Raw genomic sequence first — 15,391 nt, 5'->3', positions numbered from 1 at the left:
GACTAATACAAAATTTAAGTGAGAAATAACATATAAAATGCCTAGCATATAGTAAATCTTCAAGGTGATAGTGATAAGGCAAAAAAGAAAAGCAGCAGCAGTTGCTGCTGCTGCTGCTGCTTTCCCTCCATGGGATCACTTGTATTTGATGGGGCCATGGGAAATGATGTTAGACTGAGGCAAGGTGCTAAAGGCAGAACACAAAGGAGCTCTTTCTGCTCCTGGAGGACTGGTTTGCCAGCTGCAAATTAAAGTTAGAGATCAGGTGAAACTTCTGCCTGCAGACAGCTGGTGACTTCTTTCATATAGTAAAAAAAATGCTTTGTTCATATCTTTCTAAAAAGAAATGCTTCGCTGATGTTATTCTGCTGCCCATGCCTGCCTCCTCCAGTACATCTTCCATGTTATTCCAGGATATGGCTTTTTTTTTTAATTTTTCAAAAAAAAATTTTTTTTTTTTTTTTTTTGAGAAAGTGTCTTGCCCTGTCTCCAAGGCTGGAGTGCAGTGGCATGATCATGGCTAACTGCAGCCTTGACCTCCTGGGTGCAAGCAATCCTTCTGCCTCACCTTCCTGAGTAGCTGGGAACACAGGCATGCACTGTTGTGCTCAGCTAATTTTTAAAATTATTATTTGTAGAGACTGGGTCTCTCTCTGTTGCCCAGGCTGGTCTCAAAACTCCTGGGCTCAAGGAATCTTTATGCTTTGGCCTCCCAAAGTGCTGAGATTACATAGGCATGAACCACTGTGCCTGGCCTATTTTTTATTTTTATGTTTATTTTTATTTTTATTTTATTTTTTTGTATTGTTATACATATTTTTAAATTTATTTTTTATTTTATTTTTTTAACATTGTTTATATTAATTTAAAAAATAAATAGAGATGAGGTCTTGCTATATTGCCCAGGCTGGTCTCAAACTCCTAGCCTTAAGCAGTTCTCTTGCATCAGCCTCCCATAGTGCTGGGACTACAGGAGTGAGGCACTGCACTGGTGCAGAATGTGGCCTTTAAAATGAAGAGTGTATCTATTACTACCTTCAACTCTTTCAGTCCAGATAAAGTCCTAACTCCTTAACATGAATGATAAATCTCCTAATGATCTGGTCTTCACCTACCTCACTGGCTTGTCTTTCACTGTGTCCCATGTAGTGGAAATTTGCCTTTTGTGTGTGTGTGTGTGTGTGTGTGTGTGTCTGTCTGTCTGTCTGTCTAGCATCTGAACTTTTTTCTTACATTTGGGAAATTCTACAGAGTCTTGGTGGGGAACAGGACCTGTCTCACACCTCAAAATCTGGAAAGTTCAGGTACTCATTTTTCCCTGTTCCTTGGCAGCTAGAGCACAGGAATGTGACCCAGGCTCAGCCAATAGAACTTTGAATCTGCAGTGAGTGATGCAGAAGATCATGGACAGGGTCAGTGGTAGCAGTGGTAATAGTGAGGGTGCTCTCATGTTATACAGGCAGTGGTGTCTCCACCAGACTGTTCCCGTGAGTGGTTCAGCCACAGTTCTGGCTGCCTACTCTACCTTCATACCAGCCTAATTTCAGAGCCTAGATTTTTCTAGCCCTTGCGTTAGATCTGTGAGGTTACCCATTGTTTTTCCAATAAATTCCTTTTGTTTTTAAAGGAACCCAAGTTGGTTTCTGTTACTTGCACTTATGAAGAGCCTTAGTTATACCACCCTCCAGCACCAGGTGCCCCATTTACATTAAATACTCTCAGTTCTTCCCAACTGACCATGCTTGCCTCCACTTCGGGGCTTTCTCACATTCTTTTCTACCGGGAATACCCTTTATCCCATTCTTGATCTGTTTGACTCTTGATGCTGCTTGAGAACTCAGCTCTGTTGTCCTGTCACTCTTTCTGCGAATCTTTCCCCAGATGTCAAGATTGTGTTAGCTCCTCAGTGCTCCCACAAAATCCTCTGCTTATCTCTATTACAGTACTTGTCACACTCTGCTGTAATTGTCTTTACATTCCTTGGGAACATAGGCGAGTATTATGTTGAGTATCTTTGTACTGTCTTTGGCAAATAATAATTATGATCTAAATTTTATTTGTCAAATGAGTGAACAATTCTATTGAATTATACACTGTTAAATTATACACAGTTATATGAAAATTTATTTGCATATCTGTTTTCCCTAATAAACGGTGAACATTTTAAGAGCACAGACCTAGTTCTTCATCTTTATATCCTTAGTTTATAGGATATAAAAGTGCCTCCCAGCACTGTGGGAGGCTGATGCAAGAGAACTGCTTAAGGCTAGGAGTTTGAGACCAGCCTGGGCAATATAGCAAGACCTCATCTCTATTTATTTTTTAAATTAATATAAGCAGTGTTAAAAAAATAAAAATAAAAAATAGGCCAGGCGCAGTGGCTCATGCCTATGTAATCTTAGTACTTGGCTCGTAATAGATGCTGAGGGAACACTGGATACGTGAACAAGTGAATGAATGGCAGGATTGTTGTTTTAGAATTTCAGTTAAATAGTTTTCCCCAAAAGAAGGTATCTTCTTCCTTTTTTTTTTTTTTTTGAGATGGAGTTTCGCTCTTGTTGCCCAGGCTGGAGTGCAATGGCGCGATCTCAGCTCACTGCAACCTCCGCCTCCCGGGTTCAGGCATGCGCCACCACGCCCGGCTAATTTTTGTATTTTTACTAGAGATGTGGTTTCTCCATGTTTGTCAGGTTGGTCTCAAACTCCTGACCTCAGGTGATCCGCCTGCCTCGGCCTCCCAGAGTGCTGGGATTACAGGCATGAGCCACCATACCCAGCCTCTTCTTTGACCATATATGTAAAGATAATGTACCTGTACTTGGCTCATACTGAGTAATTGACATTCTCAGTTTCTTCTATGTGCTGGGATTGGTAGCCTGTTTATTAATAGGAAGATAGTGTATGCACATGAAACAGTAACTATTTGAGAGGTCAGTGCTAGGATTGGTAGTCTATTTATTAACAGGAAGATAGTGTGTACACATGAAACAGTAACTATTTGAGAGGTCAGTATTTTATGTGCCAAGGGAGTGATATGGACATGTTGGTTCAGTGTCATGCTAAATGTAACATCTTAATTGAGCCACTGAAAGTGTAATACCTAAAGCAAATATGTAGGATATGGCTATTGGTTAACTGGATTGATTAAAATGGGAGCCAAAGGAGGCTTTGTCTTTCTATTTTACTTGCCTTACATACTGCTTATATCGGACTGATGTGTTGGAGTTTTTCCTTATTCCTTTTTAGGTCCAAGACAACTTTGACAAGATTGAATTCAATAGGATGTGTTGGACCCTCTGTGTCAAAAAAAACCTCACAAAGAATCCCCTGCTCATTACAGAAGAAGATGCATTTAAAATATGGGTTATTTTCAACTTTTTATCTGAAGACAAGTATCCATTAATTATTGTGTCAGAAGAGGTAAGGTGTGGCTTGGGGAGTTTTTACTTGGTCATTTTAGCATTTAATAGACCTGGCTTGGTATTTTTTCTGTTAATTCAGCATAGATATGGAAGGAGATCCTTGACTAGTGTTTTTGGATCAGAGGCAAAGCAGCCTGAATATAGAAAAGCCCCAAATATAGTAATTTGGGGCATGTAATACCCCTGGAGATTTACAGGGAAAGTGGGTCTCTTCTTCTCTAAATGACTATGATGATAAGTGAATCTATTCTCATGTCCAAAGAGTATTCTGTACAAGTCATAACATAATTTTCATACTACTTGCATATTGACAAAACGTAGTGGCTGAGTGCTGGTACGTGGGAAACACATAAGATCCAGAATGTTGTTTTCAGGGCTGTTTTGTGTGAGTAAATACTATTCTTGTTTCAAGGTCCAGGGTGATGACTTTCCATACCTTTCAAAGTAAAAGAAACAGAATGCTTGTTTTGTTATTTTCCCTAAACTTCCAAAGGAAAAAAATAATAGGAGTATGGCTTCTGTGCTATCTAACTGTCCTAAAAAGTGACACATGTTAATACATGGTTATTACAGTAGAAAATTCAGAAAAGATTAATATACACAATTAAAATCAGCTGTAGTCCCCACACTTAAAAAAAAGTCATCTATAATCCCTTAACCTTGGACAAATGATTTAACCTGCAAATCTTCATTTTCTCATCTGTGAAATAAAGCCAATTACAATGTTTACTCTAAGGGTTGTGAAATTCTGCATTTAAAGGATTTAGTTTAATGCCTAGCACATAGTATGTACTCAGTAACTCTTAAGACTACTCTTATTACATGCATTTTTGCATACTAGTCTGATTATTTTCTTTGAATAAACTTCCAGCAGTGGAATTCTGTGTCCTAAGAAATGCACACTTTCAGGGTATTAGATGAACAAGGCAAAGTTGCCCTTTAGAAAGGCCGTACCGAGACATTAAAGGGTGGGAAGGATTTTGACCAATAGTGAAGGCAGAGGAGAATTCTGGATGGAAGCAACAGTAGGCAGTGTTTTATGAGTCAGAAAAGCAAAGGGCATGTTCTAAAAGGAGTGAGGGAGGTATCCAGCTTGACTGAGTTGCCAGTCAGGATGCTTACTTAGAAACAGCCACAATGGCTGATTCCAGCCAAAAGGGGAATTTTTTTTTTTTTTTTTTTTTCTTTTTGAGACAGAGTTTCGCTCTTATTGCCCAGGCTGGATTGCAATGGCGCAATCTTGGCTTACTACAACCTCCACCTCCCAGGTTCAAATGATTCTCCACCCCTCCGAGTAGCTGTGATTACAGGTGCCTGCCACCATACCTGCCTTTTTTTTTTTTTTTTTAAAGAAACAGGGTCTTACTCTGTTGCCCTGGCTGAAGTGCAGTGGTGCAATCACAGCTCACTGCAGCCTCAACCTGCTGGGCTCAGGGGATCCTCTTGTCTCAGCCTACTGAGTAGCTGGGACTACAGGTGTACATCACCACACTCAGCTAATTAAAAAAATTTTTTTTTGCAGTGATGGGGTCTTGCCATGTTGCCCAGCCTGGTATCAAACTCCTGGCCTCAAGTGATCCCTTTACCTCAGCCTCCCACAGTGCTGAGGTATGAGCTACTGTGCTCATTACAGGCATGAGCTACCGTGCAGGGCCTAAAAGGGAATTTTTTAAAAGTATGCTGGATAGCTTACAGAATCATCATGATGGCTTAAAAACAGGTGTGGAGGCTATGCAGTTTGATCTGTCCTATTTACTGTACTGGCCACTTCTGTGAGGAACAACAAGGAAAATGCTGCTGCCACCAGAGGATGGGTTTGCACTTATACCATGGAACACATCTGGTCCTGGACACTGATTGCTGCCTGTATTAGTCCATTTTCATGCTGCTGATAAAGACATACCCAAGACTGGGCAATTTATGTAAGAAACAGGTTTAATGAACTTACGGTTCCACATGGCTGGAGAGGGCTCACAAAGCATGTCTCACATGGTGGCAGACAAGAGAAGAGAGCTTGTGCAGGGAAACGCTCCTTTATAAAACCGTCAGATCTCATGAGACTTATTCGCTATTATGAGAACAGCATGGGAAAGACCTGCCCCCATGATTCAATTACCTCCCACCGGGTCCCTCTCACAACACCTGGGAATTCAAGGTGAGATTTGGGTAGGGACACAGCCAAACCATATCACTGCCCCAGAACTCAACTTTTCCTGGAACTGTTCTTCCTACGAGGGAGAGTTCTCCATAGTGCCCACTTCCCAATTATCATCAGGGTATGATGTATCTAATTGTCATGGCCTAGGTCAGGCACTGTGCACTAGCTGCAATGGAGTCTTGGAAAGGATACATTTGCATTTTCAGCTTCTACATTGGCAGGTAGGGATTTCCCCAGACATAAGAAAAGGGTTAAATGCTGGGCAGTCAAAAAAGAATGATACATGTCCTTTCTCACTGCAACATGATGGCTGTGAAGAAGATAGGTGGTAGACGAAGCTGGAGAGTTTTGACTTTATCCTGTAGGCAGTGTGGAAAGATGAGCCACTGATGATTTTTGAGGAAGAGAGTGATAGGTGAATAGATGAAATATGGAGACATGGGAGGTGAGAAGTTGAGAGAAGCTAAGTGGCATTGAGGACTAAAATACAGCGAGAATGGAAAAGAAGGCCAGATGGGAAGAACCTAGAGGTCACAGGACCAAGCATATAGTGCCTGGCTGTGGGGAAGTAGAGACAAGTTTCAGGCTGGGGCAACTGGGGAATAATATAGTATATTTGTTTAAAGCATGGTCTCTGAAATCAGACTGACTGGTTTGAAACCCAACTCTACCACTTATTAGCTTTGTGACAAATTACTCACTCTCTCTGGGGTTCCCCATCTGTAAAATGGGGATAACTACTTTTTTCATTGGGCTCTCTGAGGATTGAAAAAGATGATGTATGTGAAACATTTAATAAAGTGCCTGGACCCGTGGTAGCTGCTCACTAAAAGGGGTGTGTGTGAATGAATGGTAGGATGATGAACAAATTTGGGACATATTGCATGATGATGGGTTTGGTACATTTGGGATTTTAGGTGGAACATCCTTGTGGAGCTGTGCACTAGAAGTGTTTATCTACAGCTTGTGAGAGGCCAGGGCTGGAGACAGAGGTGGGGAAACCACAGGAGTAGGTTAGATCAGGGAGGAAGACTGTAGTTGGAGACATGAGTGCCAAGGACGGAACCTTGGGACCATTTCTGTAGCAGAAAGAGGAAGTCGATTTGGCAAAGGAAGCTGAATTGAACACGCTATGAGGTAGGAGAACTGGGAGAGTGCTGAGTCATAGATGTCTAAGAAACACAAAGTTTTAAGAAGCACAGAAGTAGTTACTGGCATTAGATGCTATGGAAAAATTAGACAATGGTAAGTGAGAAGTTGCCCTTGGATTTAACAATTAGGTGCTCGCTGGTGATCAAGGAGAAGGCAGTTTCACTGTAGTGGTGGGAACAGTTTCTTAGTGCTTAATAACAATAATGATGTAATCATGTATGTATGTTAAAAAGGAAATGAAAAATAAAACATGCTATGAAATTTTTGTCCAAGGAAATTGTCTAGCTTAATACAGAGGTGTATAGAAGGGAATGTCTGTAGAAAAGAATATCCCAGTGGTGGTTTTAAAACCTAGCTGCTGCTTGAAAGAATTGTGCAAATAAAATTTACAGTATGTTAGGCTAAGTGTGCTGGCTCAAGCCTCTAATCCCAGCACTTTGGGAGGCTGAGGCGGGCAGATCGCTTGAGCTCATGAGTTCAAGACTAGCCTGGGCAACATGGTGAAACCCTGTGTCTACAAAAAAATACAAAAATTAGCTGGGCTTGGTGGTGTGCACCTGTTGTCCCAGCCACTCAGGAGGCTTAGGTGGGAGGATGGCTTGAGTCTGAAAGGGTGGTTTGAGCCCAGGAAGTGGAGCTTGCAGTGAGCAGAGAGTGGCATCATGCCACTGCACTGTAGCCTGGGAGATAGAGCCAGACCTTATCTCAAAAAAAAAAAAAAAAAAAATTACAGTATTTTAAAACATTTTGTAGTTATACTGTGTTCCACAATTAATTATGTTTTCTTTGAAAAACTGGATGTGGGGTGGGTCTCTTACCCTTGATGTTTTGTTTTTTTCCATCACTAAAATATTTGGTGGACTTGAAAGTGACCTTGTCCTGATTTCAGAATTAGAAATTAGTGAGTGTTTTTATTGCCTTAGGCAGCACTTGCTTAATGTGGATGACATGTCAATGGCATTAAATCACCATTGAGCCACAGGCTGTGAAGGGAGCCAGTCAGCATCAGTTTTCTGACTACTGTGCCTAAGAAACTCAAAAGATTTGTGCTGCAGGCATCCCGAAGAATTGGGACCCACATGGGCCTTGATGTGCGTTTCTGTAGGCCAGAGCCCAGCCAAGGCTCCTGGCATGTTTATCTTCACCTTTGCAGGCTAACAGAAATGTCTTGATTCTCTTTCAAATCAAGTTAATCTCATTTGAGAAGTGAACAGCCTTTCTTTGATTTGTTAGAATAGCCAGGCAGCATACCTTGTCATGTTACTGTTTGGACTCACTCTGTGCTTTGACAGCTTTTACTCTCTCATCATTTCTTCTGGTTAGAAGTAGAATTTGAGTTAGTTTTACAGATTTTCCTCTGGGGCCAGGAGTGCTTGTGTGGGGAAAGAAGGGATCATTGGAGTAGATTATGTGAGATTGCTTTGTCTAGCTGCTGAACTACCCTCCTGAGGTTAATCACATGGATTTGTATTTATGGAGCTCTTAGCCTATCACCTGGCCTTTGACCAAGCACTGCAAACTCAAGGTCATGCTATATTATGAAAAATACATTCTCTGTTAGCTTTTGCTTCCTTTCTGAATAATAACACTTCAAAAACTATATTTGGACTGATTGTAGACTTACAGATTTTAATAAAATTTAATGTGAAAACAGATATATTTAAAAAATAAATTTTGAAGTATAATGTCTTAATTTTTCATGAACATATAGCTGGGTTTAACTTGTTATCTTATCAATAGTTTTTAGGATTTATAAATTTGAAGTAATACTTCTTTCCAATAATCCACTTACCGTAATGATCATTTGCATTTTGTTTAGAGTATTTTTTAAGAAAGATTTTTTTTAAGCCTTAATTAATACAATGTAAAATATAACCAGTCTGACTCGGTGGCTCATGCCTGCAATCTTTGGGAGGCTGAGGTGGGAGGATTGCTTGAGCTGGGGAGTTTGAGACCAGCCTGGGCAACATGGTGAAACCTTGTCTCTACAAAAAATACAAAAATTAGCTGGGCACAGTGGCACATGCCTGAAGTCTCAGCTACTCGGGAGGCTGAGGTGGGAAGATCACCCAGGAGGCAGACATTGTAGTGAGCTGTGATCATGCCACTGCACTCCCGCCTGGGGGACAGAGTGAGACACTGAATCAAAAAAAATAAAAAAATAAAAAAGATATAATTGTCAGCTGGGTGCAGTGGCGCACACCTGTAATCCCAGAACTTTGGGAGGCTGAGGCAGGCTGATCACTTGAGTTCAGGAATTCGAGACCAGCCTGGGCAACATGGTAAAACCCCATCTCTGCAAAAAATATAAAAAATTAGCCAGGCAGGGGTGCTGAAGTGGGTGGATCACTTTGGCCTGGGAGGTCAAGGCTGCGGTGAGCCAAGATCACTCCACTGCCTCCAGCCTGGGTGACAGAATGAGAACCTGTCTCAAAAAAAAAGATATAACCATGGCAGTTAGCCAGGTGTGGTGGTGCATGCCTGTAATCCCAGCTATTTGGGAGGTTGAGGCAGGAGACTCACTTGAACCCAGGAGGTGGAGGTTGCAGTGAGCCGAGATTGTGCCACTGGGCAACAAAGCGAGACTCCATCTCACAAAAAAAAAAAGGTTACTGTTTGCTTTTGATTCAGTTTTCTGTTACCCAGAAAGCAGTGTCAAGTATGTTAAATAAATATTTAAGTGACTTACATAGTGAAGTTAAGATGTTTCTGTCACATAGATGTAAGAAATAGTGTGTCCCCATTTGAGTTCGTTCCATAATTTTTGTTAGAATATATTCCTGGAAATATGTGCCTGCGAAGTATAGTTTTTATTTAGTATTTGTTTCTCACAGAACCAGGAACAAAACAGGATGTGGCTCTTGTGTACTTATTTGGAAGAATTGCCTTGATGCAGTTAAAAATTGAACCTGAAATAGTTTTAAGAGATCCTAAATAAATAAAACCTATTAAGCCAATAAAATGCCCCTTATTAATGATGATAGAGAAAGAATTTTTAATAAAATAAATTTTGGAACTGAAGGCCTCGAAAATCACATGCATCTTGAAAGTTTTTTCTTTGTTATTTTTGGTGAAACTTGCTTGGAAGGAGGAAGTAAGCTGCTTCCTGAAACTGAATGAGCTCTTAGAATTGATGCAAGCCACTAGAGACTAAAACGGCAACACGTGATTTTTTATTTAGTATAATTGAATAGTGGAGAATGTTAATGTTTGTCTCTCCTTGGCTCAATATAATGAATCAAAAGGCCCTTAAGTTATTTGGTTATGATAAGTATATGATTGTGTTGAAAGTCAGCAGGAAATGAATCTAGATTAGTTGTCTGGCACAGTCACTGTTAATGCTGAGCAGATCGAAGCTGGGTGCTAATGACAACTTCATAAGGCTTGGGAGGGCACCTTCAGAAAGGTTCAGGATGAACCTGGCAAGCTACTTCTAGAGCTGAGTTTGCTACTAATAGGCGCTTTCTGAGTTACAAACATAAAAAGTCATCTGATTTTGAAAAGGAAACTGAAGCTTGGAGTGTGAATGGCTTGGGTTCAGTAAGAGGTAGGTGAGGAAGAGCTAAGGCCGATTCTTGACTTGTGCCAGGACATGGTCAATCGGCTCTACCATCTTGTCTCACCCACGTGTAGTCATACTGCACACACATGTGGCTATACATATGTGCTTCCTTTGCTTTGCTACTGAAACTTCAACTTGTGCCTGTACTCCCTTTACCCCAAGTTGTAATCTGCCAGCCTGGGCCCTTCTTTTTGCTGCCTTAGGGAGATTGAATTTCTGTACCTGTTAATGCTACTGATTATTTTACCTTGAGCAATTGTTTATCTTAATGTCCTTTTTGACTCCCTTTTTCTTGCTTTTATCTCTTCAATCTCTTCTTATTTTTTATTTTTTTAAAGATGGAGTCTAGCTCTGTCTCCCAGGCTGGAGCGCAGTGGCGCAATCTTGGCTCACTGCAATCTCTGCCTCCTGGGTTGAAACGGTTCTCCTACCTCAGCCTCCCGAGTAGCTAGGATTACAGGTGCGCACCACCACACCCAGCTAATTTTTGTATTTTTAGTAGAGATGGAGTTTTGCCATATAGGCCAGGCTGGTCTGGAACTCCTGGCCTCAGGTGATCTGCCCGCCTTGGCCTCCCAAATTGTTGGGATGACAGGCGTGAGCCATCACGCCTGGCCTTCAATCTCTTAATCTTTTTATATCTTTCTCTTTTCTGTCCCATTTTCTCCTTCCCTCTTCCCTTTCTGTCCCATTTTCTCCTTCCCTCTTCCCTTTTCCCTCTTTTTCTTAACATTTTCTGTTTTTCTCTTCCTCTGCCTATGCCTGTTACTTCTCTTTAAAGAGCCAAGGAAATACCTGATAATATCTGATAAGTTTAATAGAAGATGACATATCTCCAACAAGAGAAAGAAAAGATCTAAGCGTGTTTTTCTCCAACAAGTAAATTTTGGTAAACACTTACCATGTGCTGTTTTTAGGGTATAAGATAAATCTTTGTCCTGAAAGAGCTTACAGCATCTCATCAAATTAAATCAATAGACCTTTTAATATATTTTTTCTTTTTTTTTTTTTTTAATGAGATAGGGCCTTGTTCTGTTGCCCAAGCTCAAGTGCAGTGTTGTGATCATAGCTCACTGTAACCTCAAACTCCTTGGCTCAAGCAGTCTTCCCTGTTTAGCCTCCTGAGTAGCTGGGACTACAGGCATATACCATCACACCTGGCTAACTTTTTAATTTTTCTGTAAAGATGAGATCTTGCCATGTTGCCTAGGCTGATCTTGAATTCCTGGCCCCAAGTGATCCTCCTGTCTCAGCTTCCCAAAGGGATTACAGGCTTGAGCCACCACACCTGGCTTCTCTTGATATATTTTGAACTTGTGATATTTTGTGAATATATATGCCCTTGCAAACATGCGTGTCTATTTTTCTGTTAAAATATGTTATTTTACAAAAAACATTATAACCAAATTATTGGAAATGCAAAGAAGGAAAAGGAAAAAAATTAACTCATGATCCTATTGTAACAGATTAAACCTACTATTTCTGACAAATAGTTGTCAAAATAATTACATAATCTTTATGCAGTAGAAATAATAGGTAAATTTAGTTTTGCATTCTTCACTTTCTTTTGTTTCATAAATGCTTTCTTTAAATGTAATTTTGAATGGTTGAATAGTATTTCACTCAGTGCAGAAGGGAAGCAACATTAGTGGAGTACCTACTATGTGATGGGCATTGTGCAAATTGCTCTGTATTTGTCTCATTTCACCCCACAGCATTTCTGTAAGTATTATTATGCCCATTTCATAGAGGAGAAAATTAAGGCTTAGCTTAGTTAATTTCAGTTTAGCAAACATTAGTTGAGCTCTGAGGTACCATGCTGAGCTTTGGGGATTAAAGATGAGTGGGACATGGTTCCTCCTACAAGGAATGCAGAAAATGGTAGAAAAGCAAATGAGTGAAAATACACTAAGTGCAGTGACCTAGAAAAGGAACACGTGACCTGGGTTAGGGTTGGTCAGAGCAGGTTTGCTAAAGCAGCAGTGCTTCTCAAAACTTTAGTGTGCAAATGGAAGTACTAGGGGTTTTTGTTAAAATACAGATTCTGATTTTTGGTCCTTTGGTTGGTCTGACAGTCTTCATTTCTAACAAGCTTCCAGGTGGTGCTGATGTCGCTGGTCCGCATGCTTCGTTTTGAGTAGGAATATTCTAGAGGATGTAGGACTTGAATAAATACCAATTAACTGGGTCGAGAGGTGAGAAAAGGTATTCTAGACAGAGAAGACAGAATGGGGAATGACATAAAGCATAAGGAAAGTATGGTAAGAGGGTAAACTACTTATAATCTATGGCAAGTGGTGGCAAACTACAGCTTGCTGGCTAAATCCAGCCCACAGCCTATATTTGCATGGCACATGTGCTAAGGAATAGTTTTTATATTTCTAAAGGGTTGTAAAAAAACAAAATCAAGGAAGAACCCGTGATAGGGAGGCACAAAGCTTAAATATTTACTGTTAAACCATTTACAGTAAAATTTGCATCACCTGATCTGTGGTATTGGTGGTATTGGTGGAGTGTAAAGTCTGAGGTGGGACATGTTTGAGAAAGCAGGCTGGGGGATGATCACCAAGGGATGCAGAGGAGCTTGGCCTCTGTCTTTGAGGTGATAGGGAGCCAGGGCAGGGCTTAAAGAGGGGAGTGTCAGGCTCTGGCTTTTGTTTTAGAAAAATCCGTCTGACAGAATATATATAAAAGGTGGCGACCTGGAGGTAAGGATACCAACCAGGAGGCCCGACCAAAAGCAGATCAAGTAGAAGTGACAGAGTTCAGAGCTGCCTGGGACAAAGTTTTAAATTTTATTTTCACTGCAACCCATAGGAAGATAAACATTTTATATCATGACCCAGCACGCATACATACTCAAAGCAAAACTTATCACAAAACACTATTTCTTTATTGTGGATGAACTCACATGTTTTTCATTCCATTAAAAAAAAAATGCTGGTTGCTACCCACTAAGTTGACTTCATAGTGGGCCATAACCCACAGTTTTCAAACTTATTAGGGAGCTAATTTAGGGAAATAAAACAGCAGGATTATGTCATTGGTTTGATGTGGGGGGTGGGGAGCAAGAATCCTGACATGGATGTGTGAATGGTGTTATTCCTAATGGAAATCAATAATAGAGGGGGGAAGCCATTTGGAAAGTAGAGAGGATTCATTCATTTTTGGACATATGTTGAGTTTGAGAGCACTGTAGGATATTTGGGCTTTCCAGAAAATAAGAGGTATCAATTCTTATTCAGTTTTACTGCCTTATTGTTTTGTTTAACTGCTGTTATTTCTTTCTTTCTTTACTATTTTTTTTTTTTTGAAATAAGAGTCTTGCTCAGTTGCCCAGGCTGGAGTGCAGTGGCACGATCTCTGCTCACTGCAACCTCTGCCTTCAAGGTTCAAATGATTCTCATGCCTCAGCCACCTGAGTAGGTGGGATTACAGGTGTGCGCCACATGCCTGGCTAACTTTTTTGTATTTTTAGTAGAGATGGGGTTTCGCCATGTTGGCCAGGCTGGTCTTGAACTCCATGCCTCAAGTGATCCTCCTGCCTTGGCCTCCCAAAGTGTTGGGATTATAGGTGTGAGCCACTGCTCCTGGCCTAACTGCTATTATTTCAATAGCAGTATTTTCTACACAAAGTATGATGTTTTAGGATTTAGTAAGCTTTTCCTGCTCAGGCTAGGTATTCCACCATTATTTACAACATTGTAGTGTTCCAGTGGGAGGAAGCAGCATGAATTTTGAATAATTGGCTTATGTGGAAAGTTTGTAAATTGATCAATAACTTGTACATATTACTTTAAGATGTTTAATTTAGCGCTTGTTTGTTCAGTAAGACTAATGTTCTGATATATTGAAATATTTAACAGAGTAATCAGATCACATTAATTAGTTTGTATACTGTCATATATGTGCAGTTTGTTTTAGTTCTGCAGACAAATATACTACACTATTAGAGGGTTATCAGTTTTTGATTCCTTTACTTATTCTGCACTAATACAGACCAGTGGCATTTTATTTATACTTCTCTCCCTATATTTTAGGAGACTCTAAAGATAGGCATTTTGGGAGTATTTCCTAAGTTGAACATATCAGTGTTTATAACGTAAATACATAACTATGTTAAAGTTTTTTTTAACTAGGAAATAATTGTTTCACATTCTTTATATAGATTGAATACCTGCTTAAGAAGCTTACAGAAGCTATGGGAGGAGGTTGGCAGCAAGAACAATTTGACCATTATAAAATCAACTTTGATGACAGTAAAAATGGCCTTTCTGCGTGGGAACTTATCGAGCTTATTGGAAATGGACAGTTTAGCAAAGGCATGGACCGGCAGACTGTGTCTATGGCAATTAATGAAGTCTTTAATGAACTTATATTAGATGTGTTAAAGCAGGTAAGAATTCTGTTACTGTTTTTTTTCTCATCTTTAGAATTTGACATTTTAAAATTAATATTTTTATCACAAAGATGAGTATAAATCACTTATTTTCTTACACTGATTTCATTTTTTTGTTTTTTGTTTTTTTGAGACAGTCTTGCTCTGTCGCCCAGTCTGGAGTGCAATGACATGATCTTGGCTCACTGCAACCTCCATCTCCTGGGTTCAAGGGACTCTCATGCCTTGAAGGCATGCACCCCCATGCCCAGCTAATTTTTGTATATTTAGTAGAGATGGGGTTTTACCATGTTGGCCAGGCTGGTCTCGAATGCCTGACCTCAAGTGATCCACCCACCTCGGCCTCCCAAAGTGCTGGGATTACAGGTGTGACCCACTGGGCCTGGCCTGATTTTGAATAGGAATAAAATTTCTTATTTTTCCAGTCTTGTATTAGGCTTTCATTAAAAAAAATTATTTGTGCAATTTTAAAGTGCAGTTAAGAATACAGTTAAAAATATATATATTTATATTTTGGCTGGACGTGGTGGCTCATGCCTGTAATCCCAGCACTTTGGGAGGCTGAGGCAGGCGGATCACGAGGTCAGGAGCTCGAGACCATCCTGGCCAGTATGTTGAAACCCCGTCTCTATTAAAAATGCAAAATATATATATATATATATATTTTTTTTTTCAAGACAGAATTTCGCGCTGTCACC

At 40.2% G+C, this 15,391-nt stretch overlaps 1 protein-coding gene across 1 annotated transcript in view; it reads left to right on the top strand.

Annotated features, from left to right (window-relative positions):
• The window catches only part of SWAP70 (switching B cell complex subunit SWAP70), an 85,532-nt gene that overhangs the window by 43,641 nt on the left and 26,500 nt on the right, over positions 1 to 15,391 (top strand). The window contains exons 3-4 of the mRNA XM_054439276.2: positions 3,247 to 3,420; positions 14,463 to 14,690. Coding sequence (XP_054295251.1) covers positions 3,247 to 3,420; positions 14,463 to 14,690 — 402 coding nt within the window. The remainder of the gene's footprint in view (positions 1 to 3,246; positions 3,421 to 14,462; positions 14,691 to 15,391) is intronic.

This window comes from Pongo pygmaeus, chromosome 9, assembly GCF_028885625.2.
Source record: "Pongo pygmaeus isolate AG05252 chromosome 9, NHGRI_mPonPyg2-v2.0_pri, whole genome shotgun sequence".
Lineage (NCBI taxonomy): Eukaryota > Metazoa > Chordata > Mammalia > Primates > Hominidae > Pongo > Pongo pygmaeus.
Note: the sequence above shows the minus strand (reverse complement) of the source record. Positions and strands in the feature narration are given on the sequence as shown.